This window comes from Ruditapes philippinarum, unplaced genomic scaffold (genome assembly GCF_026571515.1).
Source record: "Ruditapes philippinarum isolate M1 unplaced genomic scaffold, ASM2657151v2 ctg3310_1_1_1_1, whole genome shotgun sequence".
Lineage (NCBI taxonomy): Eukaryota > Metazoa > Mollusca > Bivalvia > Venerida > Veneridae > Ruditapes > Ruditapes philippinarum.
In genome coordinates, this window is record NW_026861445.1 from 109,752 (window position 1) to 126,087 (window position 16,336).

The 16,336-nt window shown below is 34.3% G+C and overlaps 1 protein-coding gene across 4 annotated transcripts in view; it reads left to right on the top strand.

Annotated features, from left to right (window-relative positions):
* LOC132715636 (protein tyrosine phosphatase domain-containing protein 1-like) overlaps positions 1 to 16,336 on the top strand; it is a 57,016-nt gene that overhangs the window by 25,991 nt on the left and 14,689 nt on the right. For 3 of the 4 annotated variants that reach the window (XM_060698669.1, XM_060698672.1, XM_060698671.1), the window contains 2 exons: positions 8,692 to 8,781; positions 11,166 to 11,186. In XM_060698669.1, the coding sequence (XP_060554652.1) occupies positions 8,692 to 8,781; positions 11,166 to 11,186 (111 nt within the window). The remainder of the gene's footprint in view (positions 1 to 8,691; positions 8,782 to 11,165; positions 11,187 to 16,336) is intronic. The other variant, XM_060698673.1, reaches the window with a different exon arrangement.

Here is a 16,336-nt window from a genome sequence, read left to right on the forward strand (position 1 = left end):
TCAAGGTCACTGTGGGGGTTCAAACTTTGTCATTTTTTATGCTATATAAATATAGATGGTGGTGGTCATGTCCGCTCTGAAAGTTCAGTATGCATGGAAGGATTGTAAATTTTCTTTTACATATGAAATAACCATAGATGTATGGTGTGTCACGAACAAGACTCAGGTTTCTACAACTAAGGTCAAGGTCACTGTGGGGGTTCAAACTTTATCATTTTTAGCTCGACTATTCGATAAGAATAAGTAGAGCTATTGTAGTCACCCGAGCGTCGGCGTCGGCGTCAGTGTCGGCGTCGGCGTAACCACTTATGTTAAAGTTTTTGTAATAGTTCAAATATTTTCAAAGTCCATTGACATATGGCTTTGAAACTTTGCACACTTGTTCACCATCATGACCCCAACCTGTAAATAGGAGGAGGTATCGTATCAACCATTTTGACAGAATTATGCCCCTTTTTTGACTTAGAATCTACGTTAAAGTTTTTGTAATAGTTCAAATATTTTCAAAGTCCATTGACATATGGCTTTGAAACTTTGCACACTTATTCACCATCATTACCCCAACCTGTAGACAGGAGGAGGTAACTGTATCAAGCATTTTGACAGAATTATGCCCCTTTTTCGACTTAGAATTTATGTTAAAGTTTTTGTAATAGTTCAAATATTTTCAAAGTCCATTGACATATGGCTTTGAACCTTTGCACACTTGTTCACCATCATTACCCCAACCTGTAGACAGGAGGAGGTAACTGTATCAAGCATTTTGACAGAATTATGCCCCTTTTTCGACTTAGAATTTACGTTAAAGTTTTTGTTATAGTTCAAATATTTTCAAAGTCCAATGACATATGGCTTTGAAACTTAACACACTTGTTCACCATCATTACCCCAACCTGTAAACAGGAGGAGGTAATTGTATCAAGCATTTTTTTTTACTATCAAGCACTAAGAATAGTCGAGCGTTGCTGTCCTACCGACAGCTCTTGTTTATGTTATAAATATTGAAGGTTGTGGTTGTGTCCGCTCTGAAACTTCAGTTTGCATGGAAGGATTGTAATTTTTCTTTTACATATGATATAACAATAGATGTATGGTGTGTCGCGATTAAGAATCAGGTTTCTACGACTAAGGTCAAGGTCACTGTGGGGGTTCAAACTTTGTCATTTTTAGCTCGACTATTCGATAAGAATAAGTAGAGCTATTGTAGTCACCCGAGCGTCGGCGTTGGCGTAACCACTTATGTTAAAGTTTTTGTAATAGTTCAAATATTTTCAAAGTCCATTGACATATGGCTTTGAAACTTTGCACACTTGTTCACCATCATGACCCCAACCTGTAAACAGGAGGAGGTAACTCTGTCAACCATTTTGACAGAATTATGCCCCTTTTTCGACTTAGAATTTACGTTAAAGTTTTTGTAATAGTTCAAATATTTTCAAAGTCCATTGACATATGGCTTTGAAACTTTGCACACTTGTTCACCATCATGACCCCAACCTGTAAACAGGAGGAGGTAACTCTGTCAACCATTTTGACAGAATTATGCCCCTTTTTCGACTTAGAATTTATGTTAAAGTTTTTGTAATAGTTCAAATATTTTCAAAGTCCATTGACATATGGCTTTGAAACTTTGCACACTTGTTCTCCATCATGAACCCAACCTGTAAACAGGAGGAGGTAGCTGTATCAAGCATTTTTTTTCTATCAAGCACTAAGAATAGTCGAGCGTTGCTGTCCTACTGACAGCTCTTGTTTTATGTTATATAAATATAGAAGGTGGTGGTCGTGTCTGCTCTGAAAGTTCAGTATGCATGGAAGGATTGTAATTTTTCTTTCACATATGAAATAACCATAGATGTATAGTGTGTCGTGAACAAGACTTAGGTTTCTACGACTAAGGTCAAGGTCAATGTGGGGGTTCAAACTTTGTCATTTTTTATGTTATATAAATATAGAAGGTGGTGGTCGTGTCCGCTCTGAAACTTCAGTATTCATTGAAGGATTGTAATTTTTCTTTCACATATGAAATAACCATAGATGTATGGTGTGTCGCGAACAAGACTCTGGTTTCTACCACTAAGGTCAAGGTCACTGTAGAGGTTCAAACTTTGTCATTTTTTATTGTCCCCCGCCTTTTCGAAGAAAAAAGGGGGATATAGAAATAGGCTCCGTCCGTCCGTCCGTCACACTTTTGTGTCCGGTCCATAACTTTGTCATTTATCAAAGGAATTTGAAATAACTTGGCACAAATGTTTTTTATCATAATAAGACAATGTGTCATGCGCAACAATCAGACCCCTACCTCCAAGGTCAAGGTCGCACTTGCTCATTCAAGGTCAACATTGTCTATTTGAGGGTGTATGTCGTGTCCGGTCCATAACTTTCTTAGCTATGAAGGGATTTTGTAAATACTTGCCATAATTGTTCACAATAATCAGACGATGTGTCATGCGCAAAAATCAGTCACCTACCTTCAAGGTCAAGGTCACACTTGGAGGTCAAAGATTTACATAGTCTGTTACAGGGTATATTTCGTGTCCGGTCCATAACTTTGTCATTTATCAAAGGAATTTAAAATAACTTTGCAGAAATGTTTCTTATAATAAGACGATGTGTCATGCGCAACATTCAGACCCCTACCTCCAAGGTCAAGGTCGCTCTTGCTCATATAAGTTCAACATTGTCTATTTGAGGGTATATGTCGTGTCCGGTCTATAACTTTCTTATCTTTGAAGGGATTTTGTAAATACTTGCCACAATTGTTCACAATAATGAGATGATGTGTCATGCGTAACAATCGGTCACCTACCTCCAAGGTCAAGGACACACTTGGAGGTCAAAGATTAATATAGTCTGTTAAAGGGTATATTTTGTGTTCGATCCATAACTTTTTCATATATCAAAGGATTTTGAAAATACTTGACACAAATAATAAGACGATGTGTCGTGCGCAACACCTACATCCCTACCTATAAGGTCAAGGTCACATTTCGAGATCAAAAATTAACATTGTCTGTTAAAGGGTATATATTGTGTCCAATCTAGAACTCCCACATAGTTCAAGGGATTTTGAAATAACTTGGCACAAATAGTCACAATAATAAGAAGATATGTCAAGTACAACACCTGCACCCCTACCTTCAAGGTCAAGGTCACACATAGAGGTCAAAAGTTAATAGAGTCTGTTATATGGTATACTTTGTGTCCCGTCCATAACTTCTTCATAGATCAAGGGATTTTGAAAATACTTGGAATAAATAGTCACAATGATAAGATGATATGTCATGTGTAACACCAGTGTCCCTACCTCCAAGGTCAAGGTCATATGTAGAGATCAAAGATTAACATAGTCTGTTATAGGGTATATTTTGTGTCCAGTCCATAACTTTTTTCATAGATCAAGGGATTTTAAAAATACTTTGCACAAATAATCACAATAATAAGTCGATATGTCAGGTCCAAATCATGGGTCCCTACCTACAAGGTCACACTAAGAGGTCAAAGATTAACATAGTCTGTTAGAGGGTATATTTTGTGTCCCATCTATAACTTCTTCATAGTTCAAGGGATTTTGAAAATAGTTACAATAATAAGACGATATGTCACGCACAACACCTGGACCCCTACCTCCAAGGTCAAGGTCACACTAAGAAGTCAGAGCTTAACATTCATTTTTATTAGTCCCCTACCGGTTTACCGGAGGGGACTTTAGGTTTACCCTCCGTCCGTCTGTCTGTCCGTCAGTCCGTATGTCCGTCCGTCTGTCAGTCCGTCCGTCCACAAAACTGGATCCCGCGATAACGCAAAAAGTACTGAAAATATTTTTATGAAACTTGATATATGGTTAGATGGCAGTATGGAAACTATGCACGTCTTTTTCTTTTCTTCCTATGTTGAAAATTCTGGTTGCTATAGCAACAAATCGACTGAAAATATGGCAAATTTTACACATAACCTGGATCCCGCGATAACGCAAAAAGTACTAAAACTATTTTTATGAAACTTGATATATGGATAGATGGCAGTAAGGAGATTATGCACGTCTTTTTCTTTTTTTCCTATGCTGAAATTCTGGTTGCTATGGCAACAAATAGACTGAAAATATGGCAAATTTTACACAAAACCTGGATCCAGTGATAACACAAAAAGTACTGGAAATATTTTTATGAAACTTGACATATGGGTAAATGGCAGTCTGGAAATTATGCACATCCTTTTCTTATCTTCCTATGTTGAAAATTCTGGTTGCTTTGGCAACAAATGGACTGAATTTCAAGATTTCTGATTCTAATTTTTTAAGTTTTTTCACTATAAGTTCTTTATTTCTTAAGGTATTATCTTCAAACTTTAAATATAAGTTGCTAGTCATCAACCACATCATATGTGACAAAGTTTACAACTCTAGCACAAAATTTATTAGAATTACCTCCCTTGAACTTAAAATTTTCATGAAAAAAAAAAATTGTTTTTTTAATAACTTCTTTTTTTCTGAATGTATCTACTTCAAACTTCATATATATGTTTCTTATTATCACTTAACATTTGTGAGAAAGTTCAATACTCTAGCAAGACTATTTCCAGAATTATGCCCCTTTTGAACTTAGACTTTATTTTGAGAAATTGGTAATTTTTACTTCAACTTCTTCAATCATGATAGGATTTTCTTCAAACTCCCACATCATAATAATATGACAAGGTTTATAAATCTAGCATCCATATTTCCAAAGTTATCTCCTCCTTAAACTTTAAATTTTTCTTATTCGTTCTTTTAACTTTCATTTACTTCAAATTAAAAAATAACCATTCTTTATTCATACGTTCATTACTAATTGTTCTTTGTTACACTCACATCAGGTATGACATCTTGCATCTTTATTTTAAGAGTTATCTCCTTTTTAAAAATTTTGCTTTTAAAAATGTTATATTTTGATAACAGGGATGTTTAAAAAATAACTGTAGAGTGTCCTTCAGTCCGTCTGTCTGTACATAAAAACTGTTTCCTGTGATCACTTTTAAAGAACTTTTTCAACAAATTTACTTAAAATAGAAACATAAGTGAATTGCCAATGGCCCTTCAGAATGTTGTTGGGGTTCTAACCGGTAGGGGACTTATGGATTGCTTGCAATACTATGATAATTGCTTGTTTCTTTAATAAATTTATTGTTGCATTTGCAGATCTAGCATTGATCATAATTTTGGACTGAAAATCCTTAGATCCATACCTCAATCTTTTGAAATAGCACAATTTTTATGCTTCATATAAAACTTCCCCGAGGCGGGGGACGTTGGTAACTCTGTTACAAATTCTTGTTTATATAAAAATAGATGGCGGTGGTCGTGTCCGCTCTGAAACTTAAGTATGCATGAAAGGATTTTATTTTTCTTTCACATATTAAATAACCATAGATGTATGGTGTGTCGCGAACAAGACCTTGGTTTCATTGATCAAGGTTAAGGTCACTGTGGGGGTTCAAACTTTGTCATTTTAAATTTTTATGTTATATAAATACAGGGTTGTCATTAAGAGGCGGCAGGAGGCCAAAATGCCTGTCTCAAATGCATTATGGGCCGCCTCAAAATTAAGAAAACACTCTTTGTTATGCATGATAAAGACAGAAATGACCGCCTCAAGTTCAAAACAAACCTTCTGCAAAAAATGTTAATGACAACCCTGTAAATATAGAAGGTGGTGGTAATGTCCACTATGAAACTTCAGTATGCATGAAAGGATTTTAATTTTTCTTCACATATTGATTAACCATAGATGTATAGTGTCGTGGACAACACTGGTTTCTACCACTTAGGTCAAGGTCATTGTGGGGGTTCAAACTTTGTCATTTTTTATGTTATATAAAAATAGATGGTGGTGGTCATGTCCGCTCTGAAACTTGAGTATGCATGAAAGGATTTTAATTTTTCTTTCACATATTAAATAACCATAGATATATGGTGTGCCATGAACAAGACTCAGGTTTCTACAACTAAGGTAAAGGTCACTGTGGAGGTTCAAACATGTAATATAGATATAGATGGTGGTGGTCGTGTCCGCTTTGAAACTTCAATATGCAAGAAAGGATTTTAATTTTTCTTTCATAAATTAAATAACCATAGATGTATGGTGTGTCGCGAGCAAGACTCGGGTTTCTACGACTAAGGTCAAGGTCAATGTGGGGGTTCAAACTTTGTCATTTTTTATGTTATATAAATATAGAAGGTGGTGGTCCTGTCCGCCCTGAAACTTGAGTATGCATGAAAGGATTTTAATTTTTCTTTCACATATTTAATTACCATAGATATATGGTGTGCCATGAACAAGACTCGGGTTTCTACAACTAAGGTCAAGGTCACTGTGGAGGTTCAAACATGCTATATATATAGATGGTGGTGGTCGTGTCCGCTCTGAAACTTCAGTATGCAAGAAAGGATTTTAATTTTTCTTTCATATATGAAATAACCATAGATGTATGGTGTGTCGCGAACAAGACTCTGGTTTCTATGACTTAGGTCAAGGTTACTGTGGGGGTTCAAACTTTGTCAATGGTCTTGTCTGCTCTAAAACTAATATGCATGAAAGGGTTTTATTTTTTTATTTCACATATGAAATTATCATAAATGTATGATGTGTTGCCCTTAAGACTAGTGTTCCTACGCTTTAGTTCAAGGTCACTGCTTGGATTTAAACTTTTTCAATATTTATGTTATATACATATAAATGGTGGTTGTTGTGTCTTCTCTGTAACTTCCATATACATTTTATTTAAAAAAAATATAAAGTCACCATAGACAATGTATTGTAAACAAGACCCAGGTTTCTTTGTCTTAAAGGTCAAAACTTTCTCAATTTTTACCACACAGCATGTAATAGGTGGTTTATAACTAGAATCCTTTGGGGGCATTTGTCTCTTTCTGTGACAGCTCTTGTTATCCCCCGCCGAAAAGGCGGCGGGGGATATAGAAGTAGTCTCCATCCGTCCGTCCATCCATTCGTCCTTCCGTCCGACATTTTTGTCCGGAGCATATCTCAAAAAGTATTTGAGATATCAACTTGAAACTTCATGGGTGGATGGATCTCATTGAGGAGGAGTGCAGTGCACAAGAATGATTACTCTACCCTGCATAATTTTTGAGTTATTGCCCTTTGTTATTTTTCAAAATTAATATTTGTCCAGAGCATAACTCAAAAAGCCTTTGAGATATCAACATGAAACTTCTTAGGTGCATAGGTCTCACACAGGAGGTGTGCAGTGCACAAGAATGATAACTCTACCTTTCAGAAATTTTGAGTTATTGCCCTTGTTATTTTTCATACTTAATTTTTCACCTGAGTGGAGCATAACTCAAAAGTGTTTGAGTTGTCAACATGAAATGTCATAGGTGGATAGATCTTATTGAGGAGGAATGCTGTGCGCAAGAATGATAACTCTTCCCTATATAATTTTTGAGTTATTACCCTTTGTTCTTTTTCATACTATTTTGTCCGGAGCTTTTCTCAAAAAGTATTTGAGGTATCAACTTGAAACTTCAGGTGAATAGATTTTACTGAGGAGGGGTTCAGCACACAAGAATATAATAACCTACCCTGCATTATTTTTTAGTTATTGCCCTTTGTTATTTTCAGCCATCAGTATTCATATAGGTTTTAATTCTGTAATCACTTCAGCCATCAGTTTTCATTACCAAAAGACCTCTTAAAATGGAATTATTCTGCTCTACTACATATACATTCTTCCAATGAGCAAACACATTCGGCAGGGGATGGCCATGTTGACATGGCTCTTGTTATTCCTTATTATAATTCTTATTATCACACCAGTCCTATAGAAGATAAACTTCTAGCTGAGTAGGTAGAGAAGGCCCTCAAACACCTCTTTGCATTAACTCAGTCATAAACAGTCACCTGGGTAAGACCACCAACATTGTACAAGCTTTAACCCTAAGCCTGTCCCCACATCATCTGGCACATCCCTGCCTTCTTATCATGGTCTGCTTTATTTGCAATGTAGTCAGTGAATTTTTTTTGTTAAATTACCAAGAAGTAATGAATGGTTATGTCCAGATTGAAAGATGGACAAGTAGTTTTAAGATATTTTGCAGGGTTAGGGTTGGTAAAGCTCAAATATGCAAGTACTTGAACATTAATTGCTAATAGTACCACAGGTATTTTATGAACGAATGAATAAAATGGTTTGGGTAGTAATAGCTTTTGAAATAAGGTATGTATAGATGTTGACTTTACTACATGGTGTGTTTTATGTTTTGTTCTACATTTATTCGACATGATTTGCATACAAACAGACGTAATCTGGGATGATAATATCAGCTGCGGCATGGCTGTCTGGTTAACATGTTGGTCTAGTTAGTGATCTAAGGATTGTTATCTGTTTAGTTCACAATCAGTCATGGATGAGTCATCGTTTCCTGGAGCAAGAAACTTTACACCCATTGCTCGGTACTCAGGTTCGTTCCCGGTACAGATTGGAGTGTGTTGACTTGTTCCAAGGATTTTTATATAAAAATGGGTTAGGAAGAAAGTGTTAAAGCATTAACTTCAATATTTCTATAGGAATAAAACACTCAAACAAAAATAAATTCTGTATAAACTTAACAACCGCGATTCCTAAATCATTCTATAGAGATATTTGTTACCTCGCTGTATTTAGATTCACTTTTTATCAATTTTCTAATTTTAGGCCAAATTCTATCCAGACTCGGCAGCAGATGCAAGTGATCCAGGAATTTGAGCAGTATTTGAAACCATTCCGTGTAGTCTATGCTTCAAGGTAACTAGTCTATTACAGTCTGTTAATTACATACATGGAAGAAGATGATTGGAATTTCATTGACTCAATCAAGGTTTTATATAAAAAAAGATCTTGTAATTCATCAGTAGTTATAAATTATATTGCTCCTCTTTTTAGAAGCAAATACTTTTTTTTTTTTTGGAATTGAGAGGTTTATTTATATAACACAAGGAGGGGTAAACATGTAGGTTCCCAAATGACATTTATTTGTGCTATAAATCTTAGGTTTAATGTTACCAAATGACCTTGTTCAATATTGTGTTCACAATATCAGCTTAGAGGCTATCAAATTGAAACTCATTTCTCATCTATACTGTGTTTATCTTTGAGTTAGTTTATATATGATTCAAATATAAAAGTGTTAACTATTTGTATTAAGTGAACTGTTGAATTGTGAATGAATTTTCAAAACTTCATGTATTACAGCTTTTGCAAGATGAATTAAACCAAGATTTTGTTTTATGTAAAACAATGAGTCATGATGAGAATAAAATTTGCATGGATTGTATTCCAGGAATAATTAAGCATGGATGCATGAGATTTTTTATTGTGAATAAATGCAATTATCTGATCTGTGTTTTGAAGAAAAAAATCTTGTAAACATTTCTTATCCTGTTTGCCATATTTTTTTCTATTTTAATAATATATTCTTTCTACATTAATGTACCCATGTTACTGTATTATGCATGAGCTATTGAAGTATAGTACATGTTTTTGTATTCTTTATGCTGAAGAATAGTTTTTGTAAGGTTTTTACATTAGTAACTTGCAGAAAAAAACAGAAATTACAGTTACTTTATTCATGAAAGAAATTTGGTTTATTTATGAAAGAAATTTGGTTTATGAAATAAATTTGGCTTATTTATGAAATACTGTTGCTTTATTCATGAAATACTTTTGGTTTGTGAATGAAATACTGTTTGCTCATTTATGAATTACTGTTGATAATTTCATAGAATACAGTTGTTTCCAAAAAATACACTTGTTTTCAAGAAATACAGATTTTTAAATATTATATACTGTTTTTTTATGAAATATTGTTAGTTAATTATTAATAACTTTTACCAACTTGAGCTAAACCCAACAATGAAAATAGCATAAGCAAATCAGAAATGCATAGGTAGTTTTTCTGAAATATGAACCCTTCATTAGAAAGCTAAAGTGCACTTTTTGTATGTAAAATGCCAGGAGCCCCTAAGGTGACATTTTTCGACACTTTTTTCCCGGCATTTAATTTGTTTTTACGAAATATTAATTCTATTTTTATGAAATATTAATTCATTTTTACGAAATATTCATAAATTCGTAATTACGAACTAATAATTTGTAGTTAATTTGTTTTTACGAAATAATAATTCGTTTTTACAAAATATTAATTCGTAATTACGAAATATTAATTCGTTTTTACGAAATAATAATTCGTTTTTACGAAATAATAATTCGTTTTTACGAAATAATAATTCGTTTTTACGAAATATTTATTCGTAATTACGAAATATTAATTCGTTTTTACGAAATCTTATTTTAGTTCATTGTGAGCTTGACAAAAAAACCTTCTTATCTCGCATTTTTAAGGGGTCATTTACAAGCCTGAATAAACCTTGCGATTATAAGCCGAATGGTTCTCAAGTTATTATATTTAAGTGACCAGGGTTTTTGAGTAAGAAGTCATTCTCAATCCAAAATATCCTCTTTTCCCCCATTGTCAAATACATGTTCTCATCAGCAATGTTTTAATTTTTGAGGTAATTAATATTTTCTGACATCAAAAAAGAAACATGCTATATTATAACTTTCTTTTTCATATGAGTTAGTAAACTGCAGATTTTCACTAATCTTATTAAGTTAAAAAAGTTTATTTCCTGACAATTTATGTATGGGCACCGTGCAATCATAAAAACAAAATATTTTATTTCAGAACTCAATAATATCAACAAAACAAAACAGAAAAAAAAAATGATCGTGTTTGGATTTGAAGCACAGGACCCCCATTTTAACAAAATATTCTTAGCGCATGTCACAGATTAATGTTTCGTAAATACGAATTAATATTTCGTAAAAATGAATAAAGTTCCAGGAAAAAACGTGTGGAAAATGTCACCTTAGGGGCTCCGTAAAAATGATATTTGGGACAAAAAAGAATATATTTTAGAAGATGTCTTATACTGATTTATGTGTATATATATATATGTATGTTTTTGATAATGAAATGTCTGGATTTCTGTGTTTATTTATAAGGAATTGCTGCCGGTCTCAATCTCCAGTGTTGGATTGGTTGACTTTAATTTGAAATAAGCCAATACGAGGATTCCATTTTTCAGATTTATAATGTTTAAATATTGTGTGTCACAATTAAATTCCAGAAATCATATAGGCCAAGGAAGGTAACTCTATAGAATTACAATGTATATAACTTAGAATATAGCATACAATAGATATACATATGTGTACATTACTCCTTTTTGTAAACTTTTTATCTTCACTATATTTACTTAAATGTATGTATACTTACATCCTTTTTGTTATTTATATAGAAGATATTGAATGCGTGTAAATTTTAATCCTTCATTTGTTTTGTTGAATGATTTTAATAAATTCAGTATTGAATCTACTCAAATGTACTATACTATTAATCACATATCCAAAAAAAGAATGGTTTAAAGTTAAAATGACTCATTATTCATTAATGTTAACATTTACTTGCTTCAACGCTATGTTTGTATATTGGCAAATGATGTCATGTCAAAGTGGTATTACACTAATGTAATATCGTTTTTATTATGTGAGTTTATTACATTCCTGCACAGCGGTTTATGTGATAGACATGTGTAAATTTGTAGCATTTAGATAAATTTCTTTGTAGTCACTTTTGTGTCTTAAATCTGTTATGAAATTTTAGCTTTTAAACTTTAAATTTTTTGTCTTTCTTCTTTTTTTGTTTCATTGGAACTTCTTAAATAAGAATATCTGGATGGGTTCTATTGGCCATTTTTATTCCTATAGAAAAATTGAAGTTAATGCTTTAACACTTTCTTCCTAACCCATTTTTATATAAAAATCCTTGGAACAAGTCAACTTTTTCCTCACTTCTCTGCTTCCTGTCCTATCCATACTCCTAAATAAAATAATAGAAATACACTGAAACAGTGACTCCAAAAATGGGTACAATTACACAATGAAAAAATTTTTTTTTTAAAGTATCTTAGATTGTCAATATTTTTGCATTTTTTAAATAGCCTATGTATAATGATACTATTTCAGAAACAGTTGTCCACAACATTATGTCTCCGTTTTTGAAATAGGTGTTTAAAATATGTACCTCAAATTCAAAGTTACGGGGGGCGTTAGAACGGCCGGGTACACAATCTTAATAAATGAATTGTTCAAAAACATGTTGTGATGCTATGTACAAACAATTTCTTATTTTACAGAAGATACACCAGGCTTATAGAATGTGATTTACGATGTGGTTTTCTAATGTGTATTAAGGTTAAACAAGCAATGCGTTTGAAAGAACATTTCTTTTATTTATTTTTTTCAGATCAAACATCGAAAGTTCACTTCTTGTTAAATGAAGGCGTTTAACTGAAACATTGTAATAACTTTTTTATACACACAATAAACATTTTGTCAAACACTGAAACGTTTTTCTATGACATTAATTCATACAACATTAAGTTTTAAACACTTTTACAGAAACATAACTTATCGTTATGGAAATTAGAAAAACATCAACATTCTCATATGACATTAAAGTGTAGTTCAACTGAACAAGGTATATTGTTTCATCATTTAAAATGATACAAATAACACTTGCAGATATTTGCAATGTTACAAGGGCATTTACTCGCTCTGTTACGGAGGTTAGCATGTTTCACTTTACACGTGATGTCCGTCTCTTTAACATTGATTATATGACGAAATATATCTTCAATCAGTTTCCTTTCAGCGATGATATCTTGTAACACCGTTTGGATTTCCCCGATAGCTGTAAACTGAAGAAAGGACCAATAAAACGCACTTCTTTTTACCCAGTATTTCATCACGGGTGATTGGAAATTTTGTAGGCCTCTCCGTATTTCCTGATTTTGTCAAAAAGTTTATTTTAGCATCATCATCATCTGAATCTGTTACCTGGCCGACATACCAGTCCCTCTCGTAAACGGCTGCCACCCAGTCGTTTATGGCTATGTTTTGCTCTCTTGATTTCTGTTGATGTTCGTCTTGTTGTATCTCAATGTTTTGTCGCATTACTAGCGTCATCTGTCAAGCTATCGCTCGTAGAACCACTGTCTCATCATCAGCATTTTCAGGCGCTACTTTCTTTACACTTTTTGTACATTAATGTATCGTCCATCACACTACCACTCGACGTAGTCTGACCAGAGAGGCATTTTCAACAATTAACTTCGATTTCTCGCAGTGCTATTTCTTCATGCTTTCATTCGGGCGAACTTCACAAGATCCATTTTATTGTGGCCTGATGATATGGCATGGCTTATTTCTTTCATCTGTTAGATTCCTCTCCAGAGGCTATTCATCCTTCATCAATCGATGATATCCAAAAAATATTTGACTAAATTAGCTAATATATCGGCTTGTCTATTCTGCCGAACTTTATGAATCTTTGATCTGATTGCCGTCTTTGCCTGTTTTACCTTTGGCTCTGCTGTCTTTTCGGCTGGCCCAAGGCCCATCACACGGCCTTTCTTTGCCTGGCAGTTTCTAGATACGTTCCATCTAGCACTCACTAAAAAAAAAACCAACTCTTCTGCTCGTGATTACAAGTATCTGGAAATATATGTATTGTTCGATACCTGTTGCAGTCGGTGATCTACGTTAAGGTAATAATCCTCTGAGTAGGATACTAATATTTTATCATGAATACAATTAATAGGCACGTGACAGTAAGACAACGCAGCTAGCGTTATGTATTTTTACGTTCTCTGACATGCAGGCAGAACGTAACCACTGGTGTCTTTCTTTTCTCGCCGTCTGCGTGGCAGATACTACAAACCAATTGTCACTGAAGCGTACCATCTCGCTGTTACCAAAATAAAAAGACGCTAATATGACTTCTTCTAGGCAAGTACAATCTTAGTCACGAGAAGCTCACTATCCGATTCATTGTCAGGCAGCTAGCACTGTCGGCGAACGACGCATATTACCCATTATTCTGACGTTACCACTCAACACGTGTTCACGAAAACGTCGAGTACTCATTCACAACAGTTGAGATGAACAGTCCTTTTGTCATCTTTTCTCTCTATTTCCTTTCACCTATACTTTTCTTCATCTTGTATCTTTTCTCCAGATCTTAAAAGTTATAGATTCTGCGTCATTGATACCGGATTCAAGAACACTCTTCAACTGATCTGTCTCTTCATATTTCTGTCAGAAATACATCAGGGTTTGCAGAACACTTTTATTCCAAGTCTCCGTAGGGTTTTAATTTCAGGGAGAAGTTCTGATGATATGTCTACAGAGGCAAGTCCTTCTACTTGCAAAGCTGGTGAGCAGTATGTGGCTCGGTCTCAGTTTGCAAAATTGGCTTTTAGACATTTTGGTTTTCTGGGTTTTCTAGGCAAAATTTTTCCCAAAGATTGTGCATATAGTCACTGAGAACATACTTTTGTCTTACGTCCTTTTCAACAGTTTTGGCTGTCCCGTTTTTCCTGGCTGAATAACAACTGTTATCCTCTCTCTCCAAGAACACTCTCACAGATTGTGCATATTTTCGTTTCAGTGAGGCACTTGGTCTTCGCACATGAAGATTCGTCATCTTCTTCCGGTTTACACCAGCTGCTTTCGATTAGACTGTTAATACATCTATTTTTTTCAGGATCTCAGCGGACATTCAGTGCTGTAGATGTTTTCAATTTCTTTTTCTGTGAAATACTTTCTTAACACTCGCTATTACGACGTTGCCTAGAAATAATTCTCTATGAACTGTGTTTTTACGCGTTGAATGTAACACCCGCTTTCTCAACAGAAACTTTGTCTTGGTTTTAGGCGTATATCCCTGTTCGGTGTTGTACAGTCACTGGAATCTAGAGACGAGCTTGACATGTCAGCCGAAAGAACTTTCGTCGGGGTTGTGTGAAGCTGTGCTTCTCTTTGACTTCTCCTTTGAAGTGTCCGCTTCTCCTTTTCCAACCGTTTGCACTTCTCTTGCATTTCATTGATTCTTCTGTATGCTGCACTTAATACTCGCCTATAAGTTTTCTGTACGCCCTTACTCCTTCCTGTTATAGGCAGCTTTACTATCAGTGCTTCCTGCGTCTTAGCTTTACTGTGTGTACTCGTTGAGGCACAAGGTTCGTTTACACAAGCTTTCTTTGCTGCTTTCTTCCTGTTGTAATACTTTCTAAATCGATCCCGATTGTCCTGCCTTCTTTGTTGCAGCATTTCACCAGACAGTTCACAGTGAGGTACATATGTAGCCATTTTCCTAGCATGCTCACCCTTCAAATAGTTTTCTCTATTCCTCTCAAGTTGTCGCTGTCGCCAACGTTTTTGTCTCTCAGCATTTGACAGTACCATTCTGAAAACATAGGAACAAAAGTTGATTAAAAGGATACTAACGTCCGTAACGTTTTTTCTAATTTCCGTAACGAGCACTTATGGCTAAATAACGATATAAATAGACAGTCATCGATATGTATCGTTGTGTAATTGTGATAAATATATAGTATTTTCATTTGTATTCCTTATGTGATATTTGTTAATTGCATAAAATTAATGCAGAGCATCTAAATGCACATGTGAAAATTTTACATAACTTCCGTAACGATTATAAACAGACTATATGACGGAGATTGCTAGAAAAACGGCATTTACTTTATGCATCGAGGTGTGAAGAATAATTACACAATTTTACCATCTTTTATTTGTACAACTATGAGTTGCTTTCTCAATAAAACAAAGAGCCATCAAAAAGTCTAATTACCATAACATTTTTAAAAAGGTGTACATATGTACATTTCAACTTTTAAATTGTCACTGAAAATACTCTGGAGCGTTTTTACGTTAATATTATTTATAAAACAGCGACAATCACATACATTTACTGGTAAATAATCTTCAAAGGAACATATTATATTTTAACACATACTTGGCGATGATGAAATCTCTTCATTGGTGTAAAGAACAGCGTCTTAGCAGAAGACAAGGCATCAACCGGATATGACGTGATCGTCCGGCTTAGTAAAAACACAAGCGAATAAGAATTATTCCAGAAAAATCGTCAATATTTTGACCTAAAAGAATTCGTTATGGATGTTAGATGTTACGCCCGTTAGCTTTTCTGTACTTTTATGTATCCGTTAAAAGACAAATTAGATTGGAATTACATCGAAATAGTATCATGGCATAAAAATGATGCCACAAAACTACGCGTGGTGTTAAAGTGTCGCAATTACGTTTTTTGAAAGAGAAAACTAACGTTACGGACGTTAGAATTTTCGCTGTTACAAATTCAAAATTTGAATAAGACTTTATTTTCATCGTCCTTTGAACAGTCTTATCCATAAAG